The sequence below is a fragment of the Aedes aegypti genome, chromosome 1, assembly GCF_002204515.2.
Source record: "Aedes aegypti strain LVP_AGWG chromosome 1, AaegL5.0 Primary Assembly, whole genome shotgun sequence".
Lineage (NCBI taxonomy): Eukaryota > Metazoa > Arthropoda > Insecta > Diptera > Culicidae > Aedes > Aedes aegypti.
Window position 1 is genome coordinate 18,859,382 of NC_035107.1, and position 21,133 is coordinate 18,880,514.

A 21,133-nucleotide genomic window follows, 5' to 3' on the forward strand; every position below is an offset into this window, starting at 1 on the left:
GGGACCGAATGCAGTACTAGAAGTGGTACCCAATCTGAGCCCGAGTGTGACGGACCTGGAAAAACATAACGTGCTGATAATTCAAGAAACACTATACTCAAGCGTTAAAAGCTATTAGAAATCATGGAAATTCTCTAAAAGATGTTGCCAAACATTACAATATCAATATGTCTACTTCGGGCAGCCAATTAAAAGGAAGACGTTGACTGAAAAGTTGCAATATTAGAGAACACACGGAAATCTCGTGGAATGTCTAAGTGAAACTAGTTCAAAACATAAAAATGGGGTATAGGTCGAAATATACGTTATTGAAGGATTCCGTTTGATTTCTCCCGAAGAGTTATCCGACGTCATATCTGACTTTCTCAAAAACAAATAACGAGCGGTGGAAATTCTACAGAGCAGAAATGCAATTACTGTCCTATAATGTAAGAACTTACATTGGAAATTTTGCAGTTATAATGTTGTCGAATCATTTCAACTAACATAACTGAACAGAAGAAAATTGAAGTGAAAAGAATAACATTTTCTTTGTTTACATGTTACTTATGTTATTGTTCATTTGGAAGCCTTAACAAGTATTAAAGCTAATAGAAATCGTGAATATAACTGTTTGTTTTCGAATTTATTGTTCAAAACGGTAAACTTTTCACTTGCCCCACTTTTGGGGCAAGTGAAAAGTAAGGAGACATTTTTCAAAAACTTTTTCTGTATATTTTTCTTTAATTTTTCATAAAAATCAATTTCAGCATGTTGCTTATATATGGTGGGAGTCAAGCTAAAAAATATACACAACCTCATTTGTTTCAATTTAAAGTCTCTAGAATTGGAAGAATCTCAACTATGCGAATTCCATTACCCACTTGTCCCACGGTACCTTAATTCAAAATTGTCTTCCAAAAGTCTTCACGAATTCTAAAAAGTCTTCCAAAAATCTTCCGTCTTCCAAATGTCTTCCACACTACTCAGATGTCTTCCAATGGAAGACATGTCTTCCAAAAAAAAAAAAATTCCAACAATTTTCAAAAAGTTTCAAAAGTCATAAAACACTTTTCTTATATACGTGTTATGAGTCAAGGTGTAAGCCAAAAATTAAATCATTTTGATTTCCGAGCTACGAAAAAATACACAAAATTCCAAAGTTGGGTATTAGAGTTCTTAGAGCTCTCAGTTAACAGCTTTCTTTGCCAAAGTTGCCATTTTCGCAATCGTATATCGTGTGGCAGGTACGATGATACTCTATGTCCACGGAAGTCAAGGAAATTTCCATTTCGAAATGATCCTGGACCGACCGGGATTCGAACCCAGACACTTTCAGCATGGCTTTGCTTTATAGCCGCAGACTCTAACCACTCGGCTAAGGAAGGCCCCATAGCACCCCTATTTCTAGGACTTAACATAACCATTAACGAACATACCTCCATGTTTAAAAGGTCTTCTCGGTATTCAAAGAAAACTTTGATCTAAATTATTACAATCTATCATAACGTCTTTTTATTTCCAATCAATCCATCTAGTTTTCCACTAATCAGTACTGTTCAATGATATTGCTGGCAGAGTGTATTACAACTATTATAAATACAAATACAATGATACGTTAAATCCAATAAACATCTAGCTGTCTAGATCTTTCTCTGTCTCTCTTCTTCAATGCCCGACAGGTCTTCAACAACCTGATATCGGCAGAAACGAATAATGAAGATGTGTTCATATAAATAATCAATAAGCTTTTACAACTAAATGTGGCAGTTTCTTGCGAAATAATAAGCAGACGCAATGTAACATAAAAAAAAGAAAAGAAAAAAAAGAGATAAAATGAAATCAAAATCAAAAACGGATGGAAGAGCTTGGCGTGGAATCCGCGCACACATTTGTACTGAATGGCCTGGGGGCTTCAACGAAGCATCGCTGGGTATCTCACTGCTCGTGCCGCAGCGTGCGCACGTAGTTCATCAGCTGCGCGATCTGGTCCCGGGTGCAGCGTTCCTGCTCCAGCAAAATCCGACGCGCTGCCTGCTTGACGGTGAACTCCTCCTCCAGCACGTTCATCTGCTGCTGCAGCCGCTCGTTGCGCGCCCTCTGCTGCGCGTTGCGTCGCAGCAACCGTTTGCGCAGCATTTGATCTGCACGAATCGCAGTAAGCGTGTACGTGTGCAATGAATCACAGTATGCGTGTGCCAATGCCAATGAGGTGGTGCAATTTTTAGGTTAGGTGGTGCAGGAGGACAAACGGAACGTAAAAAAGAGAAACAAAAATAAAACAAAAGCGAAACGAAATGATAAATTTGGGGAATGGAAATCATAAGTTGAATAAAATGAGATGAGGGAACGGAGAGCCACTTGAATTTGGTTCCAAGGCGGAGTCGCCTTTCAGACTTAAAGCCCTAATTCAGTTCTAACTAATCCTAGTCTACGTACGAATGAACAATAGAAAAAACTACATCTACCGTTGTGCTTCTAGCACAACACAAACACAAATAGGTTTCTAATTACGCGTCCTAATAAAGTGGTGGTTGTTGAAATTTACCCCGCTGTTGGTTCTGGAGCGCCACGGCGGCCTGTTGCTTCTTCTGCAGACAAACCGGGCAGATGTTATCCCGCTGGCGCAGCAGTTGCGGATTGAAGATGCTGTTGCTGTGGCAACGCAGGTGGTAGATGTTGCAGCAGTAGACGCACGCGCTCAGACTATCCGGGGAACCTGAAATGCGCCAATCATCAAAAAAGAATGTAGGTCAATTAAGGGCTCGCAAACTGATTTCTGAAGGAAAACTTACCCGATTTGTTGCAGACGATGCAAATTTTGTTCTCCAGGCCGGCCAGCACTGACTTGGACGCGTCCCCGCCGGTGACCGATCCGCTTCCGACCCGTTGCTGCGCCTGCTGTTCCCGCTGCTGACCGCTGGTTCCCGACCCGCCTGCTCGGATCGATCCCGCCCCGGTACTGGAGGCAATCAGATCGAAGTGCTTCCGCTTCTTGACTCCCCTGGTCGAAGGTGGCGAGTACAGGGTCGGCCGTTTATTCCGGCGCCGGGCAATGTGCGATATTTGCTGCTCATAGTAGTCGATTTTTCCGTAGTGAAAATCCTTCCGCTCGGTGCTGTTGCAGCTGCGCCGTTTCCGCTCGGTCTTCCGCGTGGCCAGCGCTTTGCTCTCGTCCAGGGTAAGCAGTCCGAAGAACTTCAGGAAGACGGGCTGCTCCAGTTCGGCAATGTCCGTCGGCTGCGGTTCGCAATACTCCTCTATGGGCATCGGGGCCCGATCGACGGACGAATCGTCCGAGGCCTTCACCGAAAGGGGCGTGGAAGAGCGCGAATTCGGGGACGAGTCGGACGAGGCTCCGCTGGACGGACGCTTGCTGCGTGATCCGGGCAGAGGATCGCTTCTGGTCTTGACCATGCCCTTCTGACGGGTGGCAAATCCGGCCTTCGGTGGATCCTCCGATGGTTGACTCAGGGTCAGACTGCTGTTCTTGGCCTTGTTCAACGCCTGGAGCAGATTCATACGGCTCTTCTTGATGGCGACGGTTGCCGGAAGTTCTTCCGGCTCGTAGTCTTCCTCCTGCTTGACCGGGGAGCAATCGATTTCCGGTAGCTTCGGAACCGGACGCGGAAGGTTCTCGATCTTCGGCGGGACCTTGATAAGCTTCTTCGGAACGGCGATGTTCTCCGGCGTGATCTTCTTGAGAGCCTGCTCGTTGACCAGGGCCTTTGCGTTCGAGTAGGTGATGTTGTTGAAGGGCGGAAGATTCTTACTGCCTCCGGAAGCAACCCGCTCCTCCTTCGGCTTGAGCAGCGAGATCTGCCGCTGATTGTACGGATGTGTGGCGGTCGGAGAAATCGACGACCCGCTGCTACTTTGAGATTCGTCCTTCTCTTTCTTCGGCTGCGGTTCATCGAAGGAAGCAAGTCTGCAATAGAAAAATCATCTTAACATATCAATCCGATCTCAGACTTGACAAACTTCCGGGATACTCACTCGTACTTGTGCACCAGCTGGGCCTCGGTCAGCCGATCGCTGACCGTCTTCGGCGTGTACTTGGTGTTGAAGGACATCTCGTAGTGGACGGACAGGGCCCGGGTGACGTACCCGTTGGCCACCTCCCGGTCGATGTCGACGAACTCCTTGGCGGCCGCCTCCTTGATGTACTCGCGCACGAGGCGGTCCAGCTCGCGAACCAGCGGCCGCTGCTCGTTGCCGATGTCGATCATCTCGCCCTCCAGCTCCTGGAGGTAGCGCTTGAGCTTGGATATCTGGAACGGGGTGGAGGATTAGGGGGTGGTTTAACAAGCAAGACCGTTAGAATCAATCATGTATGCATTTGATCACTAGTGTCATCTGGTGAAAGAATCCTAAACTCAAGTATGGTTGGTGTGTCTAGCGACACGTATCATTTTTTAAATCGATTTTGATGCGATATTGATTCGAATGGAATTCGATTACGAGATCAGGCATTGCAGAATTCGTTCTCATTTGATTTCGAAGCAAGATGAAAGCAAACAAAAATAAACATCCCATTTGTTTCGGTTCATGTTCATCGGCCATGTTTCGCAAGTTGTAACAAGCTTGATAAATAACAGCAGCGAACGAGAGCCCCAAAGAGAGAGAGATGCTAAAACTCATTTCTCTCTACTAGTTTTTAATTATGAATCGTGGTTTACGGCTAATCAGCCGAGTGGAAGTTTAACAACTACCGAAAAGCTAAACTGCCCATAACTGCATATTTGTAACATTCGACAAAAGTAGGCATTGAGTAAATGGCATACCAAGTTTGCATTTTACTGCAGTATGGGAGGAGACTAAAATTTCAAAAAATCATTAAGAATTCAAAAGAGCTTATTTGAGGCTGAAATTTTGTTCAACTCATAGCGCATATTGGGTGAATAGTCAGAAAATAATTCTGATAAAAATTTCGTTGCCACTACATTATGAGGCTCATGTATAATCTCAATGTGACTGTTATGCGGTTACAATTGCCAATGTGACAAAACAACTTGGTATTTTTTCCAAATTTTCTAGAACAATCTCACAGATTTTGGTAAGTTGATCGAAAGTATTTATCATTTGATGACTCTCCATGGTATTAACTCCAATTTGTCAAAAATGTCGAATGTGACTGTAATGCAGTTATGGGCAGTAAACATTACATATAATTTGCAATTGGATTAGATGGACAAATTGATGTAAAGATTTGCGAAAAAGTTACACGTCTTCTCAGTGAGAATCGAACTCACGACTCCCTGATCTCTAGTTAGGGCGCGTTACCCCTACGCCATGAGAGGACTGATGAACTCATTTCTTTCGCTTATTGGAGTAGGTGTTTTATTTTACATGCGTGATGAATAATCCCATAACATCCCATAATAATTTTAATTTCAATTCGGTTTGATTTCAATCAAGATTAAATTCTTTTTAAAATAGGATTCTATTACGAATCGATTTTAATTTATTTTTTTTTATCCGGTATAATCTTTGAGGCGCCAATTTGAAAAAGCTATCATTTGTAAACCTATAGATTCCGCAAGAGCGAAGAATATTGAGAAGGATTCCAAAAGCATGAAGTTTCGTCAGCACAAATTTAGAAAATGCCTTCCCGTAGGCGCCAACTTCTTTGGATGACAATAATTTTTAATTATTTTTTATTGAGGGGCCTATTTTATAAATCGAGCAGATTCATGTCACTCGTCTATATTCATTGTCGATCAAAGCAAGCATGCATATTTCAGATGTCACCCGTCGACTCCCATAGTAATCCAGTCATATAGAGTGACAACTGTCGAAAAACTCGAGTGACGGAGCCGTGTCGAGCGAATTTTTCGGTCGACAGTGACTCCAGTCGAGTCATTTTGATCGACTCGACTTATAAAATAGGGCCCTGATGCATGTAAAACATGTTTTAGTTATTTGTGATTGAGATTCCCATGGAAATATTTGGAGGATTTAGAGTAAAACTGAATAGAATTGAATCGTTGGAGATTCCTAGAGATATTTCGAGAGGTTTTTGAGGAAAATTAGGAATGACAAATTTGTAAAACTTCTGAGGATATCGTTCGTTGATGTCAGTCGACCTGAGAGGTATCGTCAGTCGATTTCTCATAGAATTGTCAACGTATTTGCTGCGGAGAATCTTGAAAGGTCCTCAGAGAACCTCAGACATCATTTCAAGGGAAGCCTGCACTAGATTCTTAATAGAAATTTCAAAAAGGTTACTGTTGAGTTTTATAGAAATGAATATCGAAAAGAATTCTAAAAGGGATATCTGAAGGATTGCAATGTGGGCCTTTGGAAATTTTTTGAGATAAGACCTACACCTGGGAATCTTGGACGGGATCGAAGGGTAAGCAGAGGAGAACTCCTGAAGGGCGTTTTGAGAAGCTTCTTAAGGCGAAGTAGGCCGTCATTGAAGTTTGTACTCGTCGTTGATGAGTGTTGCTAATTCATCTCACGATTTCGAATCAAAGAAAATCAGTTGGTTTTGCACTGACATAGCTGAAAAAGTATCAGCATACTTTATGCATGTTAGCGCGTACAGTGATACATTTTCAAGTCAATATAAAATATCAAGACTGAGTTTTATCACTTTGAAATGCAAGCTGAAAACTCATCATTGTTGCCAAAACGAATGACGGGCTATTTAGCCTTAAGAACAACCTCTAAAATCCCAAAGAGGCAAATTCTCTGAAAGATGCCAAAAGAAGCTTCGACAGTTTCATACGGGAATACTGCAAGAGTTCAAGAAATGTCGATTTCTGTCTTCAATGGGGAAGCAATGCTAAGGAAAAGAAAATAAATACTGAGACAAAAAGGCTTAAAGAAGTCAGATAACTGTAATCGCAGTATTCGAAAGCTGCGCACTAATCTCGCAGTATTTGCCTGTGAATTCCCACTTGTTTTACGAAAACAGTGTTCATAAAAAATTCTTGAACAAACAATCGTTATGAATGGGCTCAATTTGCCAAAATAGTTTTAAGCAAACAGTTGGTGTTCAATAGTAATGTTAATCAATAGAAGAGAGAGAGAGAGAGAGAGAGAGAGAGAGAGAGAGAGAGAGAGAGAGAGAGAGAGAGAGAGAGAGAGAGAGAGAGAGAGAGAGAGAGAGAGAGAGAGAGAGAGAGAGAGAGAGAGAGAGAGAGAGAGAGAGAGAGAGAGAGAGAGAGAGAGAGAGAGAGAGAGAGAGAGAGAGAGAGAGAGAGAGAGAGAGAGAGAGAGAGAGAGAGAGAGAGAGAGAGAGAGAGAGAGAGAGAGAGAGTATGTAATTTCAATGATTTTCTCAAGCAATTTCATCAGAAGTTATTTTAGGTATTCGCCCAAAGATTCAAATATAACTTCAAAGATTACTTTAGGTTAGGTAGATGGACAGAATTCCTCCAAGATTATTTTTTTATATTTAAAAATACAATCTGGGTTTTCCCAAACAATACCACAAAAATTACCTCATAGGCTAAGAGATTCTAACAGGAATTTCTTCATATATTATTTCAGATATTCTTCAATAAAGCCCTTAGTCTCCCAAGATTTAACCCGACGATTCTCCCATCGGTTTTTCTTGAACATCTTCCAAGACTCCCATTTAAAAACTGTTGGAATATTCAATCAGAAACTTTTCCAGATGCCAATAGGTATTTCTCAGGATTTCTTACAAAAATGTTCTTCAGAATTTCTTTAAGATTTTAGCTAGGATTTTTGTTACGTCACCTTCAGGAATTACTTCAGGGGTTGCTCATAAGATTTCTTTGGGAATTCCTCCAGTAATTCTAACAGATTCCTCAAGGAAGTTTTAAAAAAAAAAATCAAGCATTCATCCAGGAGTTTTTCCACAATGAATGAATGAATTGTTCCACAAAACTATGGAATTTAAAATTGAAAAAACTCATGACGTATTCCTAAAGCAAATGGTAAATTTGTGTATGTTATTGTGTCAATCTTGATGAATGAGGATTTCTAGAAGAACTCACTCTTGATGAAATTTTAGAAGATTTTCTAGATTTTTGCTAAGATAATAAAAAAAACAAATCAATTGAATCTCTTGATAACATATTGCAGAAATTTGTGAAGGAACTTCTTGAAAAACATCAGGCGAAAAACCTAAAAAATTGTGTAGGAATGATCGATGGATTTCTTGGCAAAATTGCTGTAGTGTTATCTGGTGCGGTACATTTGATCATCATTTGGAGATTCCAACAGATTTGTTGACTAATGTTTGAAAGAACTGCAGTTATCCTGTTTTCCAAGAAAATTTGTAGAGAAACTCAATAATTTACTCGAATAACACCTTGTGGAATTTTTGAAGTAATTCTTTACAGTAACCGTGAATGAAATAGCATAGCAATTCTTGTCGGGTTCATGGAAAAAAAAATCCTTAAATGAATTTTATCAAAAACTCTGGAGTTGATCTTGGCGGGTTTTATTGGAAGAAAATATGTGGAAATCTTTGGAAGATCTTTTAGAGCAACAACTAGAGAGAGTGAAGTCTTTAGCTAGTCTTTGAAAAATTGTTCAATTAACCAATGAGAAAATTACTGGAGGTAGTAATGTTGAAGTGCTCAAGTGAAAAATACAGGAAGTAGTAGTGCTGAAGCAAATTCTGGAAAAATACTTTGAACATCCTTCGAAAAATTGCTAGAAGAATAATTCTTCAATTATTGATTGAGAGATTCCTCTCTCTTGAAGAATTTCTGGAGAGACCCTGTACTAGTACCTGAAAGTATTCCAGATGAAATCTCTGAAACAATCACTAGGATAATTCCTGAAGATTTTCTCGAGAAATATGAGATGAAATTTTGCACTTCAAGCAAAATAAGGAAGAAAGGGACTTTAGAGACCCTTTCGAATAAAATAAAGACTGCAGAGAACTTTCATCAGAAATAAAGACTTGCATTAATATAGAGACCAAGTTTCCAAAAACAAACCTGCCACCAATCCTACAAATGAGAATCCTTTACTGATCAAATATAGAGATATTAAAAAAAAAATCATGTTTTGGTAAGTCGATAAAATTTCATAATCAAAAAGATCCTCACTGAACAGCTGAAATAGTGGTTTGAAAGCGGCGCAGCCGAATTTTTTTCTATTCTGGAAAGTTACAGCAAATAGTAGTTAGCTCTGGGTTTTGATGCCAAAATTCTTTGTCGCGAACATATTTTATCATAAATTACAGACTCAAAATAATTTCCCTAATTGCAATTCCCTGACAATTCCAGGTTTTTCCAGGTAGTAGACACCCTGGTAATGAATGCTACTCGACATTCTTAGTTGATTTCGTTCAAAGGATTGGAAAGTTTCCGAGCAAATTTCTAAGATTAATAATTTAAGGAGGATTGCAATAAGACTGCTTCCAAGCAATTTTGAATAGAGGGATGAGAGGAACCTTCAAGAACTTTTGAGAAGATTCAAAGGGGTCTTCTGGAGAAGAACCATGGGTAAATTCTGAAATGATTACTATCCAGCTTTTTATGCTGACTCTAAAACGACAAGGGGTGATTTAATTTTGACATTTCTTGCCTACAGATTTTATAGCGAGTCTTACTGCCGTTCTACGCATATTTGTTCCGCGTTCCAAAAGGTTTACATAGAACATGGGACAAGTAGGCGTATAAGGGCAGCTTAGTAGGCAATGATTTTATTTTGTTGGTTGAAATGTCATTAATTTCCACTTATTTTGTTATGCAGCAACGACATCTTCGTATTCAATTTGTTAAACCTACATCAACCATTTTTCTATAATCTTTAAATATTTTTTTCATGATTTTAGGCAATCATTCATTAGGACTCATGACAAGACACCCGATGTGAACAAATTCCAGTGAATTATTGAATAACGGGATTAAAGTGATCGCGCAAAATTACTTCCTCACTATCACGTTGAATAGGGTCCTATCCTGAGATGAGACTCGCGGAGACGGTCTTCTTTTTCTGCAATTGCTGAGTTTTTTCTTATTCCACTCAGTGTTTATATCAATCTTGCGCAATCCGTTCAAACTTTCACATGACCATCTCAGCAATTTTTTTTTGCATTTGCATCACAACGAAGCATAAACGGCATTTTGAGTGAAATTTCATGCCAGCAGACGTAGCAGATATTATAAATAACTAGTCTTGTGTCTAGATTCATCAGCATCTATGGAAAATCTGCTCCGCTGATTGAGGTTTTAAATACCTAGTAGTTTATTTTGAATACAATACTTTTTACTTTTCAGCCATAAAAACAATGGGCTGCATTTGACGTTTCGTGACAGCGGGATCTGGGCTGCATATGACGTTGATATTTCTAGCGTAACATTTGAAAAGGGCCTAACTGCGGAATTTAAACAAACTTGATTATTCATTATTCGTATCATTTTTTACGTAAATTGCTCCTACATACTCTTACGGGCATGCAAAATGCATTATCAATGGTAATTTTATTCAAATTTAAAAGGGCCTATCTGAAAATGATAAAACTAAGAGGGCCTAACTGGTCATAAAAGGGCCTAACTGAAAATTTCCATCAAATTCAGATTGGCCCTTTCGTGCATTTTTAATTTTCCTACATATTTTTCAATATTTAGCCATTGTATAGTGTTTTTCTTACATAATGGAACCTAGTGAAATATTTGAAAAGGGTCTATCAGCATAACGTAAAAATTGAGAAATGCTCGATTGAAGATTCTGTAACATATTGATTGTTACTATTTTAAACTCATTTCTATCTAATAGTTTTAAACTTTTGTTCGACACTCATAGTCTATTACTGGGCCACGTAACGTTTTAAATCTAACATAACATAAAAACTAGTAAAAAATGTTGAATTCAATTATCGGCAGATAGGTCCTTTCACTAGTCTTCAAACCAGTTAGGCCCTTTCAATTAGGCCCTTTAATTGAACAGGGGCCCAGATAGCCGTAGCGGTAAACGCGCAGCTATTCAGCAAGACCAAGCTGAGGGTCGTGGGTTCGAATCCCACCGGTCGAGGATCTTTTCGTAAAGGAAATTTTCTCGACTTCCCAGGGCATAGAGTATCTTCGTACCTGCCACACGATATACACATGCAAAAATGGTCAATTGGCATAGAAAGCTCTCAGTTAATAACTGTGGAAGTGCTCATAAGAACACTAAGCTGAGAAGCAGGCTTTGTCCCAGTTGGGACGTAACGCCAGAAAGAAGAAGAAGAATTGAACATGGTTTTAGTTAGGCCCCTCCAGTTAGGCCCTTTTATTTAACATAGTTCCAGTTAGGCCCTTTTGGAATTTGTTAATTTTATTGATTATTGAATAGATTTTCAAAGTTTTAGAACAAAATCAATCGATTATGTGAGAAAATCAACATTGAATATTGAAAATTCTTTATTGAAGATTCAGTACTATATTGATTCCTATTTCAAGCCCATTCTCTTTCTTACTAGTTTTATCATAATCTTAATACGAAGTTAGTAACTGATTTTTTATCCTGAAAAAAAAAATCAATTACATTAAAAATTTTGAATAATTTTTATTTGTTAATTTTTATTTGTTGCCTCTAGTTGTGGATCGAGTTCCAAGAGTCGCGATTTTTACAAAAACAAATTCGTTTGTTTTTGTAACAGCCCTGCAATAATTCTTCTTATACTTCTTCTTGGCATTACGTCCTCACTGGGACAGAGCCTGCTTCTAAGCTTTGTGTTCAATGAGTACTTCCACAGTTATAAACTGAGAGCTTTCTTTGACAAGTTGCCATTTTCGCATTCGTATATCGTGTGATAAGTACGAAGGTACCAAAGACAAATTAAAGACCCCCATGTCCCTTGCAGTTACCCAAAATTTCATGGCACATGGCAAAATCTAGAATGCCGTGAAAAGTGTACTGCGATCTGTCAAACTTGGGTACCTTTTGCACTACCGAGGGACCGAATGCAGTACTAGAAGTGGTACCCAATCTGAAGCCGAGTGTGACGGACCTGAAGGTACTCTATATTCAGGAAAGTAAAGGGAATTTCCATTACGAAAAAACCTGGACCGACCGGGAATGGAACTCAGATACCTTCAGAATGGCTTTGCTTTGTAGCCGCGGACTTAAACTGCTCGGCTAAGGAAGGCCCTCAAGTATAAAACAAGTAAAAAAGTGAATGGGTTTGAAATAGATATAATCAATAAGGTACTAAACCTTCAACCGAGAATATCCAACATTTAGCTATTACATTGTTTTTCTCTCGCTTTATTTTATTTAAAAACTATGAAAATCACTTCAATAAGCAATAAAATCAACAAATTCCAAAAGGGCCTAACTGGACTATGTTTAATAAAAGGGCCTAACGGGAGGGGCCTAACTGAAACCATGTCCAATCGAAGGGCCAAACTGAAAGGGCCTAACTGGTTTGAAGATTCATTAAAGGGCCTAACTGCTGATGATATTTGAATGCAACCAACCAGTCGTTATGCTATTTGAGATTACTCACGTTCTGGGCCACGTAATAAACAATAATGAGTGTCTAACACAAGTATAAAACTAGTAAAAAAAGTGAATGGGTTTGAAATATCAATAATCAATATGTTGCTGATTTTGTATAGCATAGTTTCCAATATTTAGCTTGTATGATATTGTGCTGTTTTCTCACCTAATCATTAAATGTTGTCGAAGAATTATGCAAATCACTTCAATAATCAATAAAATTATTAAATTCAAAAAGGGCCTAACTGGTTTGAAAATTCGTAAAAGAGCCTATCTGCGGATGATGTTTGAATTGAACTATTTTTACAAGTTGTTGTGCTATTTGAAATTCAAATCGTTGTGAGTCACGTAATAGACCATTATAAGTGTCGAACACAAGGGGTTATCCGAAAATAACGTCCATCAATTGGGGCCTCCTCCAATGGGGGGATGTACGAAAATGTGACAGTGCATGGATTGAGTATTAGAAAAAGCGTGACAGAGGGGGTAGAAGGGTTCTAGAAATCCCGAAAAACGATGGACGTCATTTTCGGATCTTCCCCAAGTATGAAACTAGTGAAAAGCGAATGGGTTTGAAATAGGAATAATCAATATGGTACTGAATCTTCAACCGAAAATTTCCAATATTTAGCTATTATATAGTGTTTTTTCACATAATCGCTAAATTTTGTTCAAGATTTATGCAAAACAATTCAAAAATCAATAAAATTAGCAAATTATAAAAGGGCCTAACTGAAACCATGTTCGATCAAAGGGCCTAACTGAAAGGGCCTAACTGGTTTGAAGATTCATAAAAGGGCCTATCTGCCGATGATGTTTGAATTCAACAATTTTTACGAGTTGTTGTGTTACTTGAGATTAGAAACATAATGGGCCACACAACAGACTTTAATGGGTGTCGAACACAGGTATGAAACTAGTAAACATGCGAATGGGTTTAAAATAGGAATTATAAATATGGTACGGAATCTTCAATTGAGAATTTCTCAATGTTTACGTTTTGCAGATAGGCTCTTTTCAAATGTTACGCTAGATTTTTTCTCTTCGCGAGTCTCTCTCAGGTCCTATCTATCAGTATTCTTCAGCCATTCGTTTCCGATAATCGGTGTTGTTGAAAGGTTAATCATTTTAGGATTCTGGAAAATCTACAAAAGCGAATAATTACACTCTTTTGTACAGAAGCAATGCGCTTTGAACTAGCAATGGAATTGTATACCGCAGGTTTTCCAGTTTTTTTTTCAATCATCGGGTAATAATATACTTAGATAAATACAAATAGGTTTTTGCTGGAGATCGCAACTAACTAAGAATTCTGAAGAAAAACTAGCTGCCGCTAACGTACTATCCTAGTAAGGTAAAATAATGGAAAGCTGCTGTACATTACGTTTTCAGGACCTTAGTCTTCATTGTCAATTGACCGAACCCCACATCACTATATTCCGATAAGAATACAACATATGAAGTATTTTCAAGTTTTGGTGTCCTGGAAACACAAATGAAAATAATGGTTTTTCGTCAACATGAAAACTTCCTCCAAAGATTGTCATTTATGGCAAGAAATGTCAGAGAGGGGTGATTCAAAATGCATGGCATGCTAGCGTTAAAAGCTGGATAGGGCTATATGTAAAGGTCTGAAATGAATGCGGCAAGCCGCGAAAGCCTGGAACCAAAGACAAGTTAAGGCTCAAGACACCATCATTCAATCATCAGCAATCATCACAAATTGAAAACCAGTTTTTTCGTTCAAATCTTAAGATATCCTCTTTATAATCTATCACTGCATTACAGATAGTGAGTGCAATGCATTGATAGGTTTTCATGATCATTGCTTCAATTTTGAGCAAAAAAACTGGTTTTGGAAATTTGTAAAACGATGATGGTTATTTTCCTCTTAAAGACCTTCATGTCCCTTGCAGTTGCCCAACATTTTATGGCTCATAAGTTAATCTAGAATGTCATGAAAAGTGTACTGCGATCTGTCAAACTTGGGTACCTTTTGTACTACCGAGGGACCAAATGCAGTACGAGAAGTGGTACTCAATCTGAGCCCGAGTGTGACGGACCTGCTGGAACGATCGCTTTAACGAATACATGTGAATAAATGTGGATTTCAACCAGAGGCAAATAGAGACATTGTAGTAGGGTTCAGATTCGGTGCCATTTCTAGTACTGCATTTGGTCCCTTGGGGCAAAAGGTACCCAAGTTTGACAGATCTCAGTACACTTTTCACGGCATTTTGCTCTAGTACCTTATGTGCCATAACATTTTCGGCAACTGCATGGAACGTCTTTGCTTATACGATGTGTGGAAGACAGTTGCCCCTGTGGACCTGCAAGTTATTCGAGGAGTTGAAGTTGCGGATCCTGGTCGAGGACAATCAGTCTGCGATAGCCATTGCGGAATCTGATGGACCTTCAAAGAAGCTGAAACAAACTGGGGTAAAGCTGTTATTCATCAAGCAGCGTGTACAAGAAAGCAAGGTAGAGGTGGGTTATGTGCCAACTGATGATGAAACGGCTAATATCCTTACTAGGGGGCTTCCGTTTGTATCATTTGATGAACATCATTCATTGATTAAGTATTGCAATGTAAAAATCGAATGTTTTTCGAAAGAAAGGAGAGAATTTTTCATTGTTACATAGGTCATTTTGAAAAGTTACGCGAGTATTATGAGATTTTCAAAGATGATGTCGAAAGAGAGCGTTGAAAGGATTTATAAAATTAAAACTTGGAGGAATCCTAAGTGTGGAACACTGAGAAGATTTCGGGGAAAACGGAATTTCATTCAACAATTCCTCTATGAGCTCCACCAAAAATTTCTTCAAAATTTTCCTCAGAGGATAGGCTCGAGCGTTACGACTCAGGGATGGTACACAAATTATGTCACGCTAAATTTCCACTTTTTCAACCCCCTCCCCTTTGTCACACTTTTTGTATGAGTTCTCCGAAAATTTTGTAAGGCTGGGGCTTGGCCCCTCCCCTCCCCCCTTGGAGCGTGACGTAATTTGTGCATGACCCCTCATACAAAAAGCGTTACGGAGGGGGGTGAGGGTAAGAAATTTCCAATTTCAGCGTTACGTAATAAATTGATGCTGCCCATCCCTGACAGAACGCTTTGATGAATCATTAGATTTCTTTGGTTATTTGAGAAGTATCAGGTATCAGAAGGCTTGCTCCAGAGCAGGGATGCCAAGTCAATTACCGTCAAGCTACCATTCACCGTGCATTTAAAATTACGCTTCAAAAAATTGTATATTTTTTCCCAATCATTTAAAGCGAACTAGAATACCACAACGAAGCTTGCAATTATACCATAATTCAGGGAAAAATCTAAAATCAGTGATACATAACAAAAAATTACTGAAAAATTATGTTTACAAATATCATGTTGAGGTTGCCTCGTACCGTTCTATGTCACCATTCACCGTGCACGCTGGTGCACCATTTACCGTGCGTATAGTTTTCGTCATGATTTAATTTTGTATCTTGAAGAAACGTTGTTGGTGGAGCAAATATATTGCTAGTAGTGTGCACACTCATTTTTAAGGGTATTCAAATCTTCTTTTACAATAAAATCCATAGAAAGTTGAAAAAAGGCTAAATCAAGTTTTTTTTTCATCAAAATCGTTATAGAAGGGTTGACTGTATTGTCCAAATCATTTCATATTCGCTCAAAACTAAATATGAAGTAGTTAAATCACGACATAACAATAAATCCAATGTTACCCAATAATTTCAAGCCTTTTATACTAATGCACGGTAATAGGAACCATATATATTGAAAAGGGTCCATTTACCGTGCATTAGTCTTTCGACTGGAACACAAAAAAAATGTTATTTGCATAAAATTTCATGGTTCATACGATGAAATACATCTTACTGGAAGTAACTACAGCAAAAACTTGTTGCAATTATGAAATATTTTATACTCTAACGTTAAAATGAAAAATGTTAATTTTTGGCGTTTCTTCTAAGAGTATTGAAAAATCCCATTATTAAACATAATTCACATGATGTTTACTACATAAACTAGGTTTTTCAAAATGTTTTGTGACAAGAACTACTTCATTTCATCAGTTTTATCTTATTATGCTGATGAAATAATAATTTGTGAAAATTGTATGAATATTCTGTAGGAATTTGTATATGTGCACGGTGAATGGAGACCGCACGGTGACTGGTGACTTAACGGTATTCCAAAATCTGGAAGATTTAGAAAATTCGTCTGGAAAAGTCTGGATCGCTTATGTCGTATGTATGTCGTATCGTATGTCGTATAACCTTACAAATTATTTACAAAACCTTACAAATTCGCTTCAAATTTTATCTGGATCTTCCAGATTTTTGTAAAATGGGGCCTCAAAAATCTGGAATATTCCTGACAAATCTGGAAGGTTGGCAACGCTGCTCCAGAGACACTTTGCCCGCCAATCGGGAGATTTGTGCCCATAGAGTTTTATAGTCTCACTTGAAATCCTGAGAAGTTTTTAAAAGATTTGGTCCTTTCAATTCGTAAGGAAAGTAACCGAAAAATCCCTAGTTGAAACCATAGACAAATTCTTGAAGAATCTAATGAGAAATGGAATTTAGGAACAATCTCTGTTAATTTCTTGGAGAAAGCGCCCAGAGAAATCTTTTGAAATTGATTTTCTTTGTAATAAATATTCAATTCAATGTAAACCGGGTCGGACTATTCTTCCAAGCTGCTTCGCTTCGAGCAAATCAGAGTGGCTTCAAGATGGCGACCCGTAGTTGATGATTGTATTTGAATGATTTTAATATAATAGAATTGGGCTTCGATATCATTTTAATTTCGAACCGACTTTTATTCAATTTCGATTCGATGTCGATTTTGATTCAATATCGAGTTGATTCGATTTTGATTTCCATTCAACTTTGATTCGATTCCAATTCAAGTTTGATAAGATTCCGATTTCAAGAAGGGTCACAGAATGCAATCGCATCTGTTGAAACAAATAAGCTCAAAATTGTCAAGCAGGAGCAGGCCAAAAGCTGAACAGAAGATAGAAATTACTTACTAGTAATTACTATGATGGTCCCTCAATCAGCTTTAGAAAACATTTCTGTTCGATGACTCGATATTTCCATGAGTCGATGGGCCTTAAGATATCGACTCATGCAAGTTTGACTGTACTAACCGTAGACTTAATAAGATTTTTGAGCTAATCAATATTCTCATATTGCATGTCAGTACTGTCATTTTGTGTCAACTCTAGCAAGGGTATCTTGGTTGGGCCTTGGATTGGATGACACATCTCCCTAAAACTATGTTGTCTGAGGTATTAAAGTCAACCCTGTAGACTACGATGACCTGAAATTATATCCAAGTCGATTAGATTAGTGAAAGTCGCCTAAAAGCGCATAAAATATGCATGTCGATTGTATTCAACAGAGGCTTTAAAGACGAGCCGATTGACTCATCCAGATGCCGATAATTGATCCCCAAAATTTGTACCTATGCGTATGTTTGCCTACAAGAAGCAAAAGCACGTTCTGATAACATCAAATCGTTGGATTTGATCATGTGTTGAAGAAACTCCTCGGAGAGCTTCACAAACACCAAACCAATACATACATAAGTCGACCGCCTTATGTCATATCGGTCAAAATATGTTCAATAATTTTCAATCATAGCAACCTTTGACAACAATTTGAACGAGTTTAAGTAACCTTTTGAATGTTTTATGTCGTATTTCAACTCCAACCAAATGCATAGTTCAGAAAGAATATCAGTTAAATGACTTCCTAATTTATTATTCATCACGAAAAATGCATGCCATCGGAGATGGATTCTGCAGCGCATCGCCGTTCAGTTTCTTGTTTATGCATTAGTCTGGGTGATATTTACGTTTACAAAATCTCATTGTGGCAATAATACAGCGCACACCACCATCCCAACAAACGATAGCGATAAAAATGCATCCCAGAGCGATTGGAAATGATTGATCTTTCTAAAACTATAGGAGAAATAAGCTTTACTCACCTGACTCTGCGTTAATCCATTGGCCAACTTGGATGCCAGCAGCTGTGAATGAAAAAGAGAAGAAAATCAAAGCATGTCATGGAGCATCAATTTTCGTTCTTCGGTCACGATGTTATCCCAACCATCCATTCCACATTCGATTTCGTTCGCCTTTGTCGACATTATATTATCAAATCAACAAATACCTAACACGCGTCACACACTCAGCATTGGTTGCACGTCGATTTAATTTTTCGAGCCGCAGAGCATTGAACAAAGTAGGCAATGTTTCCACCTCAGAAGGCTGTGTAGGTGTGATTGATTGCAACCGATCATGGCATGCCATGCTCCTTTCAAGGGGAATGATTCCGAATCGTCCCATCTAAGGATACCATGGAATTGCACCGGAAGTGTCTAATCCTTCTAAAATCTTCGCGACCAATTGGCGAACAAAACGATTTTCCGAGTCGAACGTGACAACGACGACGACTACGACGTGTGTGTGACCGTGAACTCAAATCTTACAGCACACGAAATTCCCTTCCCTTGCGGGGAATATTGTTTTTGCGTGCGATCGAAATCGAAAGGCCTTCAAAAGTATTGCACCTACCTGATGCACTTTGACAAAGTGACGCAGAGATCGCTGGCAGTAGACGAGGTCGTCCTTCAGGTCGCTCGGTATCTGGAACCGAAGCATTTTCTCCTTCAGACTTGGATTCACCATTTATAATGCACACTGACTACCCACTATCCCAATGTCACTCCCCTGAACAGTGATTGCAAAAGTTCGCTAATTAGTTCCTCTATTCACAGTTTCTGCACTCAAATCACCAATCTACGCAACTTTGATTGCGGCTGACGCGAATTTTTCCGATTAATATTCACCGAGCCACGGGACAGACAGAATGACCATCCAAGTAGACGGCGGCGGCGATGTGATATGTGGCTGCTCTCTTTCAAGCGACGAGTTGGACCTCTAGCCTACTATGCGTGTTGTTTTTGGATTACTTCTCTTCTGGCAGGCAGACATCAGCGAAGCTCTCTCTTCGCGGAACAGAAACCTCTCTCCCCTTTGAAAGTAGTGACAAACGGTGCTTTGAAAGGAACGATTATGACAAACGAACGCGCGCAACGGTTGTGCGGAAGCTGGCTGATGGTTTGTGTTGGATTGGTACGCACTTCCGGCGCCGGAGCCGGTCGAGTTTCTGGGCAGATTTTAATCGCGCTGGTCAATCAAAAGTAAGCGTTTACGAAGTAATGAGGCTTCTAACAGCTGACCCTCGGCATTTAATTGCCAATTTGGTAGGTATTTTTCAGAAGGAAGAGAATATCTCGTCATTCATACCCATTGATGGTGCTCTCGTGCGATGGGAGCGCCACGGTGCGGTCATTCAGCGAAGCACGGATCAAGGTAGGTCTGGTTTTTGCATAGTTGTCTAGAGCACTACACGTAAAAAATAAATTAACAGGAAAGTGCACTGAAAGTATGTTCCATGATATTTTATACTTTAATTTATAGTCTTCCAAATACGCTTCCAATCGCAAAACGCAACATACTGTTAGCCATCTATACTTTGGTAGCGCAACTAGTCAGATGATGAGAGATTTGATTTTTCACGCATCCATCTCATGCCGCTGTGGGGAAAAATGTTTTATTTTCCTGATATAAGACAATTCACAGTAAAACAGCTAGGCGGAAAAGGTAGGAATATCCATTTTCTATGTTCTACATACGTTTGTTTTTTGTATTATTGCACTACTTTCATAAAAAATGAGATCCGGCTGGTAGGAGCACTAGTTTGAGGTTGGAAAACCAGGATATGTGAGGTTAGTTTCATTGGAACTTTCACCGGCGAGATTTTTGCGCTTAAATAAAACACGCTTCGGAACATTCTCCGCTGCTCCTAAAAATACCATTGGGTAGATAAATGAATTTTCTACCATTGGATCTCATTCAATTTCATACATAAGTGAAGTAAGCGGTGAAAATAAATATTTTGTTCCGAATGTTTTGAAACCATGAATGAGTTTGACATTGCTCTCGTCAACCATCATCATGACGACAGCAGCACACCCCACCGGACGAATTGTCGTATTGGGAGCGAATCAACCAAATCTCGAAAACTTATTCTAACAGACTCAAGTCAAAAAAGTATACAAACTTACTTTATCGATTCAACGTGTTTCGCAGACGAAATTCTACACGTTGCGCTCTGAACCAACTCGATTTTTCACTTTTAAAACGTTTAATTTCAGGATTTACAAAACGACGAAAGTAAGATTCTCAACTTTCGCCACCTAACCACTACTTTCGCCGCCCCGCTGTATGGAGAGACAAAGTGACTTAACCACGAATCAAAACAAAACACTACTTGAGCCGATTTTACACTGGTAGAAGAACGTCGAAAGTAACTGAATAAATCGGCTTATCATTTTGTAATATTTTTTTTGTGGGAAATAACAGGAACTCCCTAGTTTTTAACGCGAGCTTAATGTATGCAAAATTTAAGCGATGTACACGGCGAAAAAAATTTAAAAAGTTGATTAATTTTAAAACAGTTTTAAAAGACAGGTTGTGATTCTTCTGAATTAATTTTCTCAAAACCATGTGAAAGTTACTTACGTCGATTTGAAAAAGTAATCGAGAAATGAATCACACACTGTAGGCAAATATTGTCGCACCGCCACCAAACCGGATCGCGCCAGCAAAACTCGCGACGCGCCTCAACTCGCCGCATTTTGAAATCAGT

At 39.0% G+C, this 21,133-nt stretch overlaps 1 protein-coding gene across 1 annotated transcript; it reads right to left on the reverse strand.

Annotated features, from left to right (window-relative positions):
• Positions 1 to 1,464: 1,464 nt before the first annotated feature.
• On the reverse strand, positions 1,465 to 19,926 carry LOC110674775. The gene is made up of 6 exons (XM_021839064.1): positions 18,994 to 19,926; positions 18,405 to 18,446; positions 3,976 to 4,250; positions 2,775 to 3,907; positions 2,528 to 2,698; positions 1,465 to 2,123 (listed from the first exon to the last, which is right to left on the reverse strand). The coding sequence occupies exons 1-6, from the start codon at positions 19,105 to 19,107 to the stop codon at positions 1,918 to 1,920; spliced, it is 1,941 nt and encodes a 646-aa protein (XP_021694756.1). The 5' UTR covers positions 19,108 to 19,926; the 3' UTR covers positions 1,465 to 1,917.
• Between the last annotated feature and the right edge of the window lie 1,207 nt (positions 19,927 to 21,133).